At 46.0% G+C, this 10,000-nt stretch overlaps 1 protein-coding gene across 2 annotated transcripts in view; it reads right to left on the reverse strand.

The window, feature by feature from the left end:
* Positions 1 to 10,000, reverse strand: part of chrna2a (cholinergic receptor, nicotinic, alpha 2a (neuronal)) — a 22,510-nt gene that overhangs the window by 5,550 nt on the left and 6,960 nt on the right. The window contains exons 2-4 of one of the 2 annotated variants that reach the window (XM_046307626.1): positions 8,895 to 9,013; positions 8,772 to 8,816; positions 6,219 to 6,328 (exon numbers count right to left, since the gene is read on the reverse strand). In XM_046307626.1, coding sequence (XP_046163582.1) covers positions 6,219 to 6,328; positions 8,772 to 8,816; positions 8,895 to 9,013 — 274 coding nt within the window. Of the gene's footprint in view, positions 1 to 6,218; positions 6,329 to 8,771; positions 8,817 to 8,894; positions 9,047 to 10,000 lie in introns of both variants that reach the window. The other variant, XM_046307625.1, reaches the window with a different exon arrangement.

Raw genomic sequence — 10,000 nt, forward strand, 5'->3', positions numbered from 1 at the left:
TTCCCTCTCTCTCTCTACCTCTCTTTCCCTCTCTCTCTCTCCGTCTCTCCTTACCCCTCTTTCCCTCTCTCTCTCCCTCTCTCCTTACCCCTCTTTCCCCCTCTCTCTCTACCTCTCTTTCCCTCTCTCTCTCTCCCTCTCTCCTTACCCCTCTTTCCCTCTCTCTCCCTCTCTCCTTACCCCTCTTTCCCCCTCTCTCTCTACCTCTCTTTCCCTCTCTCTCTCTCCCTCTCTCCTTACCCCTCTTTCCCTCTCTCTCCCTCTCTCCTTACCCCTCTTTTCCCCTCTCTCTCTACCTCTCTTTCCCTCTCTCTCTCTCCCTCTCTCCTTACCCCTCTTTCCCTCTCTCTCTCTCCCTCTCTCCTTACCTCTCTTTCCCCCTCTCTCTCTCCCTCTCTCCTTACCTCTCTTTCCCCCTCTCTCTCTCCCTCTCTCTCCCTCTCTCCTTACCTCTCTTTCCCCCTCTCTCTCTTCCTCTCTATCCCTCTCTCCTTACCTCTCGTTCCCTCTCTCTCCCTCTCTCCTTCCCTCTCTTTCCCTCTCCCCTTACCTCTCTCTCCCTCTCTCCTTACCTCTCTTTCCCCCTCTCTCTCCCTCTCTCCTTACCTCTCTTTCCCCCTCTCTCTCTCCCTCTCTCCTTACCTCTCTTTCCCCCTCTCTCTCTTCCTCTCTATCCCTCTCTCCTTACCTCTCGTTCCCTCTCTCTCCCTCTCTCCTTCCCTCTCTTTCCCTCTCCCCTTACCTCTCTCTCCCTCTCTCCTTACCTCTCTTTCCCCCTCTCTCTCTCCCTCTCTCCTTACCTCTCTTTCCCCCTCTCTCTCTCCCTCTCTCCTTACCTCTCTTTCCCCCTCTCTCTCTCCCTCTCTCCTTACCCCTCTTTCCCTCTCTCTCTCTCCCTCTCTCCTTACCTCTCTTTCCCCCTCTCTCTCTCCCTCTCTCCTTACCTCTCTTTCCCCCTCTCTCTCTCCCTCTCTCCTTACCCCTCTTTCCCTCTCTCTCTCTCCCTCTCTCCTTACCTCTCTTTCCCCCTCTCTCTCTTCCTCTCTCTCCCTCTCTCCTTACCTCTCGTTCCCTCTCTCTCCCTCTCTCCTTCCCTCTCTTTCCCTCTCCCCTTACCTCTCCCCCCCTCTCTCTCCCTCTCTCCTTACCTCTCGTTCCCTCTCTCTCTCTTCCTCTCTCCTTCCCTCTCTTTCCCTCTCCCCTTACCTCTCCCCCCTCTCTCCCTCTCTCCTTACCTCTCTTTCCCTCTCCCACACCTGCTGTCTCGACCTCTGAATGCTTGGCTATGAAAAACCAACATTTACTCCTGAGGTACTTACCTGTTGCACCCTCTACAACCACTGTGATTATTATTTCACCCTGTTGGTCATCTATGAACTTTTGAACATCTTAAAGAACAATCTGGCCTTAATGGTCATGTATTCTGGCCACACCTCAGAGCCTGGTTCACCTCTAGGTTTCTAACTAAATTCCTGCCTTTCTAGGGAGTGTTTTCCAGCCACCGTGCATGCATTGAAATCTGTATTGCTTGCTGTTTGGGGTTTTGGGCTGGGTTTCTGTAAAAGCACTTTGTCACATCTACTGATGTAAAAAGGACTTTACGAATAAATACATTATATTGATTGATTATGTTTATGGAACCACAACTATAGAACCACATATTACTGCTTCCTCCTACACAACTATAGAACCACAGATTACTGCTTCCTCCTACACAACTATAGAACCACAGATTACTGCTTCCTCCTACACAACTATAGAACCACAGATTACTGCTTCCTCCTACACAACTATAGAACCACAGATTACTGCCTCCTCCTACACAACTATAGAACCACAGATTACTGCCTCCTCCTACACAACTATAGAACCACAACTATATAACCACAGATTACTGCCTCCTCCTACACAACTATAGAACCACAACTATATAACCACAGATTACTGCCTCCTCCTACACAACTATAGAACCACAGATTACTGCCTCCTCCTACACAACTATAGAACCACAGATTACTGCCTCCTCCTACACAACTATAGAACCACAGATTACTGCCTCCTCCTACACAACTATAGAACCACAGATTACTGCCGGCTCCTCCTACACAACTATAGAACCACAGATTACTGCCTGCTCCTCCTACACAACTATAGAACCACAGATTACTGCCTCATCCTACACAACTATAGAACCACAGATTACTGCCGGCTCCTACACAACTATAGAACCACAGATTACTGCCTCTCCCTACACAACTATAGAACCACAACTATAGAACCACAGATTACTGCCTCCTCCTACACAACTATAGAACCACAGATTACTGCCTCATCCTACACAACTATAGAACCACAGATTACTGCCTCCTCCTACACAACTATAGAACCACAGATTACTGCCGGCTCCTCCTACACAACTATAGAACCACAGATTACTGCCTCCCCCTACACAACTATAGAACCACATATTACTGCTTCCTCCTACACAACTATAGAACCACAGATTACTGCCTCCTCCTACACAACTATAGAACCACAACTATATAACCACAGATTACTGCCTCCTCCTACACAACTATAGAACCACAGATTACTGCCTCCTCCTACACAACTATAGAACCACAGATTACTGCCTCCTCCTACACAACTATAGAACCACAGATTACTGCCTCCTCCTACACAACTATAGAACCACAGATTACTGCCGGCTCCTCCTACACAACTATAGAACCACAGATTACTGCCTGCTCCTCCTACACAACTATAGAACCACAGATTACTGCCTCCTCCTACACAACTATAGAACCACAGATTACTGCCTCATCCTACACAACTATAGAACCACAGATTACTGCCGGCTCCTACACAACTATAGAACCACAGATTACTGCCTCTCCCTACACAACTATAGAACCACAACTATAGAACCACAGATTACTGCCTCCTCCTACACAACTATAGAACCACAGATTACTGCCTCATCCTACACAACTATAGAACCACAGATTACTGCCTCCTCCTACACAACTATAGAACCACAGATTACTGCTTCCTCCTACACAACTATAGAACCACAACTATAGAACCACAGATTACTGCTTCCTCCTACACAACTATAGAACCACAACTATAGAACCACAGATTACTGCCTCATCCTACACAACTATAGAACCACAGATTACTGCCTCCTCCTACACAACTATAGAACCACAGATTACTGCCTCCTCCTACACAACTATAGAACCACAGATTACTGCCTCATCCTACACAACTATAGAACCACAGATTACTGCCTCCTCCTGCACAACTATAGAACCACAGATTACTGCCTCCTCCTACACAACTATAGAACCACAACTATAGAACCACAGATTACTGCCTCCTCCTACACAACTATAGAACCACAGATTACTGCCTCCTCCTACACAACTATAGAACCACAGATTACTGCCTCCTCCTACACAACTATAGAACCACAGATTACTGCCTCCTTCTCCACAACTATAGAACCACAGATTACTGCCTCCTCCTACACAACTATAGAACCACAGATTACTGCCTCCTTCTCCACAACTATAGAACCACAGATTACTGCCTCCTCCTACACAACTATAGAACCACAGATTACTGCCTCCTTCTCCACAACTATAGAACCACAGATTACTGCCGGCTCCTCCTACACAACTATAGAACCACAGATTACTGCCTCCTTCTCCACAACTATAGAACCACAGATTACTGCCTCCTCCTACACAACTATAGAACCACAGATTACTGCCTCCTCCTACACAACTATAGAACCACAGATTACTGCCTCCTCCTACACAACTATAGAACCACAGATTACTGCCTCCTCCTACACAACTATAGAACCACAGATTACTGCCTCCTCCTACACAACTATAGAACCACAGATTACTGCCTCCTCCTACACAACTATAGAACCACAGATTACTGCCTCATCCTACACAACTATAGAACCACAGATTACTGCCTCCTCCTGCACAACTATAGAACCACAGATTACTGCCTCCTCCTACACAACTATAGAACCACAACTATAGAACCACAGATTACTGCCTCCTCCTACACAACTATAGAACCACAGATTACTGCCTCCTCCTACACAACTATAGAACCACAGATTACTGCCGGCTCCTCCTACACAACTATAGAACCACAGATTACTGCCTCCCCCTACACAACTATATAACCACATATTACTGCTTCCTCCTACACAACTATAGAACCACAGATTACTGCCTCCTCCTACACAACTATAGAACCACAACTATATAACCACAGATTACTGCCTCCTCCTACACAACTATAGAACCACAGATTACTGCCTCCTCCTACACAACTATAGAACCACAGATTACTGCCTCCTCCTACACAACTATAGAACCACAGATTACTGCCTCCTCCTACACAACTATAGAACCACAGATTACTGCCGGCTCCTCCTACACAACTATAGAACCACAGATTACTGCCTGCTCCTCCTACACAACTATAGAACCACAGATTACTGCCTCCTCCTACACAACTATAGAACCACAGATTACTGCCTCATCCTACACAACTATAGAACCACAGATTACTGCCGGCTCCTACACAACTATAGAACCACAGATTACTGCCTCTCCCTACACAACTATAGAACCACAACTATAGAACCACAGATTACTGCCTCCTCCTACACAACTATAGAACCACAGATTACTGCCTCATCCTACACAACTATAGAACCACAGATTACTGCCTCCTCCTACACAACTATAGAACCACAGATTACTGCCGGCTCCTCCTACACAACTATAGAACCACAGATTACTGCCTCCCCCTACACAACTATAGAACCACATATTACTGCTTCCTCCTACACAACTATAGAACCACAGATTACTGCCTCCTCCTACACAACTATAGAACCACAACTATATAACCACAGATTACTGCCTCCTCCTACACAACTATAGAACCACAGATTACTGCCTCCTCCTACACAACTATAGAACCACAGATTACTGCCTCCTCCTACACAACTATAGAACCACAGATTACTGCCTCCTCCTACACAACTATAGAACCACAGATTACTGCCGGCTCCTCCTACACAACTATAGAACCACAGATTACTGCCTGCTCCTCCTACACAACTATAGAACCACAGATTACTGCCTCCTCCTACACAACTATAGAACCACAGATTACTGCCTCATCCTACACAACTATAGAACCACAGATTACTGCCGGCTCCTACACAACTATAGAACCACAGATTACTGCCTCTCCCTACACAACTATAGAACCACAACTATAGAACCACAGATTACTGCCTCCTCCTACACAACTATAGAACCACAGATTACTGCCTCCTCCTACACAACTATAGAACCACAGATTACTGCTTCCTCCTACACAACTATAGAACCACAACTATAGAACCACAGATTACTGCTTCCTCCTACACAACTATAGAACCACAACTATAGAACCACAGATTACTGCCTCATCCTACACAACTATAGAACCACAGATTACTGCCTCCTCCTACACAACTATAGAACCACAGATTACTGCCTCCTCCTACACAACTATAGAACCACAGATTACTGCCTCATCCTACACAACTATAGAACCACAGATTACTGCCTCCTCCTGCACAACTATAGAACCACAGATTACTGCCTCCTCCTACACAACTATAGAACCACAACTATAGAACCACAGATTACTGCCTCCTCCTACACAACTATAGAACCACAGATTACTGCCTCCTCCTACACAACTATAGAACCACAGATTACTGCCTCCTCCTACACAACTATAGAACCACAGATTACTGCCTCCTTCTCCACAACTATAGAACCACAGATTACTGCCTCCTCCTACACAACTATAGAACCACAGATTACTGCCTCCTCCTACACAACTATAGAACCACAGATTACTGCCTCCTTCTCCACAACTAACTGATCACTTCAAGTCATCGAGTCTGTCTGTCTGTCTGTCTGTCTGTCTGTCTGTCTGTCTGTCTGTCTGTCTGTCTGTCTGTCTGTCTGTCTGTCTGTCTGTCTGTCTGTCTGTCTGTCTGTCTGTCTGTCTGTCTGCCTGCCTGCCTGCCTGCCTGCCTGCCTGCCTGCCTGCCTGCCTGCCTGCCTGCCTGCCTGCCTGCGTGCGTGCGTGCGTGCGTGTGTGTGTGTTAGACTTACTTGTTATAGAGGACGATGTCAGGTACCCAGATCAGTTCAGAAGGTACTCTAATGGACGTTACGTTGTCGTAGTCAGATGGATGCCACCACAGTTTATAGTCACTCCACTCCTACACACACACACACACACACACACACACACACACACACACACACACACACACACACACACACACACACACACACACACACACACACACACACACACACACACACACACACACACACACACACGATACGATTAAAGTCACTCCACTCCTACACACAGAATAGAACAGTGTTCTAACCTGTTTCAGCCACTAATAGAATAGAACAGTGTTCTAACCTGTTTCAGCCACAAATAGAATAGAACAGTGTTCTGACCTGTTTCAGCCACTAATAGAACAGTGTTCTAACCTGTTTCAGCCACTAATAGAATAGAACAGTGTTTTAACCTGTTTCAGCCACTAATAGAACAGTGTTCTGACCTGTTTCAGCCACTAATAGAATAGAACAGTGTTCTAACCTGTTTCAGCCACTAATAGAACAGTGTTCTGACCTGTTTCAGCCACTAATAGAATAGAACAGTGTTCTAACCTGTTTCAGCCACTAATAGAATAGAACAGTGTTCTAACCTGTTTCAGCCACTAATAGAATAGAACAGTGTTCTAACCTGTTTCAGCCACTAATAGAATAGAACAGTGTTCTAACCTGTTTCAGCCACTAATAGAATAGAACAGTGTTCTAACCTGTTTCAGCCACTAATAGAACAGTGTTCTGACCTGTTTCAGCCACTAATAGAATAGAACAGTGTTCTAACCTGTTTCAGCCACTAATAGAATAGAACAGTGTTCTAACCTGTTTCAGCCACTAATAGAATAGAACAGTGTTCTAACCTGTTTCAGCCACTAATAGAACAGTGTTCTGACCTGTTTCAGCCACTAATAGAATAGAACAGTGTTCTAACCTGTTTCAGCCACTAATAGAATAGAACGGTGTTCTGACTAATAGAATAGAACAGTGTTCTGACCTGTTTCAGCCACTAATAGAATAGAACAGTGTTCTAACCTGTTTCAGCCACTAATAGAATAGAACAGTGTTCTGACCTGTTTCAGCCACTAATAGAATAGAACAGTGTTCTAACCTGTTTCAGCCACTAATAGAATAGAACAGTGTTCTGACCTGTTTCAGCCACTAATAGAATAGAACAGTGTTCTAACCTGTTTCAGCCACTAATAGAATAGAACGGTGTTCTGACTAATAGAATAGAACAGTGTTCTGACCTGTTTCAGACACTAATAGAATAGAACAGTGTTCTGACCTGTTTCAGCCACTAATAGAACAGTGTTCTAACCTGTTTCAGCCACTAATAGAATAGAACAGTGTTCTGACCTGTTTCAGCCACTAATAGAATAGAACAGTGTTCTGACCTGTTTCAGCCACTAATAGAATAGAACAGTGTTCTGACCTGTTTCAGCCACTAATAGAATAGAACAGTGTTCTAACCTGTTTCAGCCACTAATAGAATAGAACAGTGTTCTGACCTGTTTCAGCCACTAATAGAATAGAACAGTGTTCTAACCTGTTTCAGCCACTAATAGAACAGTGTTCTGACCTGTTTCAGCCACTAATAGAACAGTGTTCTGACCTGTTTCAGCCACTAATAGAACAGTGTTCTGACCTGTTTCAGCCACTAATAGAACAGTGTTCTGACCTGTTTCAGCCACTAATAGAACAGTGTTCTGACCTGTTTCAGCCACTAATAGAACAGTGTTCTGACCTGTTTCAGCCACTAATAGAACAGTGTTCTGACCTGTTTCAGCCACTAATAGAACAGTGTTCTGACCTGTTTCAGCCACTAATAGAATAGAACAGTGTTCTAACCTATTTCAGCCACTAATAGAACAGTGTTCTGACCTGTTTCAGCCACTAATAGAACAGTGTTCTGACCTGTTTCAGCCACTAATAGAACAGTGTTCTGACCTGTTTCAGCCACTAATAGAACAGTGTTCTGACCTGTTTCAGCCACTAATAGAATAGAACAGTGTTCTAACCTGTTTCAGCCACTAATAGAACAGTGTTCTAACCTGTTTCAGCCACTAATAGAATAGAACAGTGTTCTAACCTGTTTCAGCCACTAATAGAACAGTGTTCTAACCTGTTTCAGCCACTAATAGAACAGTGTTCTGACCTGTTTCAGCCACTAATAGAACAGTGTTCTGACCTGTTTCAGCCACTAATAGAATAGAACAGTGTTCTGACCTGTTTCAGCCACTAATAGAACAGTGTTCTGACCTGTTTCAGCCACTAATAGAACAGTGTTCTGACCTGTTTCAGCCACTAATAGAATAGAACAGTGTTCTGACCTGTTTCAGCCACTAATAGAACAGTGTTCTGACCTGTTTCAGCCACTAATAGAACAGTATTCTGACCTGTTTCAGCCACTAATAGAATAGAACAGTGTTCTGACCTGTTTCAGCCACTAATAGAATATAACAGTGTTCTGACCTGTTTCAGCCACTAATAGAACAGTGTTCTGACCTGTTTCAGCCACTAATAGAACAGTTTTCTGACCTGTTTCAGCCACACGTTGGTGGTCATCATCTGGTTCTTCTCATCCTGAGGGTGAAGGATAGAGATTTGATTGATTGAGTGAAAGATTAAGTGTAGAAAACATGAATGTGCAAGTTGTCTCACCACGTCTATGAGCTGTGCAATGGACAGACCAAACTTGACGATGACAACGTCGCTGATGTTTTGTATGGGGCGGGACCACTTGTTATAGCCAATGAACAGCCTGGTGAACAACTTGTCCTCTGCATGGGCATGAGTCCAGTCATCACTTAACACTGAGAAAGAACCCCCCCCACCACCACCACCACATACACATACAAACACACACACACACATACACACACAAAAACACAGACACACACTAGCTGTAATCAGTCACAAATTAGGTGAGATTAGGTGGGGGGACAGAGAGAGAAGTAGGGGGGGTAGAGAGGGGGAGGTGGGGGATAGAGAGAGGTGTGGGGATAGAGAGTGAGTGGAGGGACAGAGAGAGAGATTAGGTGGGGGATAGAGAGAGGGAGGTGGGGGAACAGAGAGAGAGGAGGGGGACAGAGAGAGAGAGAGTGGAGGGGGGACAGAGAGAGAGGAGGGGGACAGAGAGAGAGGAGGGGGAGAGAGAGAGAGAGGGGGGGACAGACAGAGAGAGAGAGAGGAGGGGGACAGAGAGAGAGAGAGGAGGGGGACAGAGAGAGAGGGGGATAGAGAGAGAGAGGAAGGGGGACAGAGAGAGGAGGGGGGACAGAGAGAGAGGAGGGGGACAGAGAGAGAGGAGGGGGACAGAGAGAGAGAGAGGGGGACAGATAGAAAGGTGGGGGATAGAGAGAGAGAGGTGGGGGACAGATAGAAAGGTGGGGGATAGAGAGAGAGAGCTGGGGGGACAGAGAGAGAGGAGGGGGGGGACAGAGAGAGAGGAGGGGGGGGGACAGAGAGGAGAGAGAGAGAGAGAGAGAGAGAGAGAGGAGGGGGGGGACAGAGAGAGAGGAGGGGGACAGAGAGAGAGAGGAGGGGGGGGACAGATAGAAAGGTGGGGGGATAGAGAGAGAGAGCTGGGGAGATAGAGAGAGGGGGGGGACAGAGAGAGAGAGGAGGGGGACAGATAGAAAGGTGGGGGGATAGAGAGAGAGAGGTGGGGGGGATAGAGAGAGAGAGCTGGGGGATAGAGAGAGAGGAGGGGGACAGAGAGAGAGAGAGGGGGACAGAGAGAGAGGAGGGGGACAGAGAGAGAGAGG

The sequence above is a fragment of the Oncorhynchus gorbuscha genome, linkage group LG17 (assembly GCF_021184085.1).
Source record: "Oncorhynchus gorbuscha isolate QuinsamMale2020 ecotype Even-year linkage group LG17, OgorEven_v1.0, whole genome shotgun sequence".
NCBI lineage: Eukaryota > Metazoa > Chordata > Actinopteri > Salmoniformes > Salmonidae > Oncorhynchus > Oncorhynchus gorbuscha.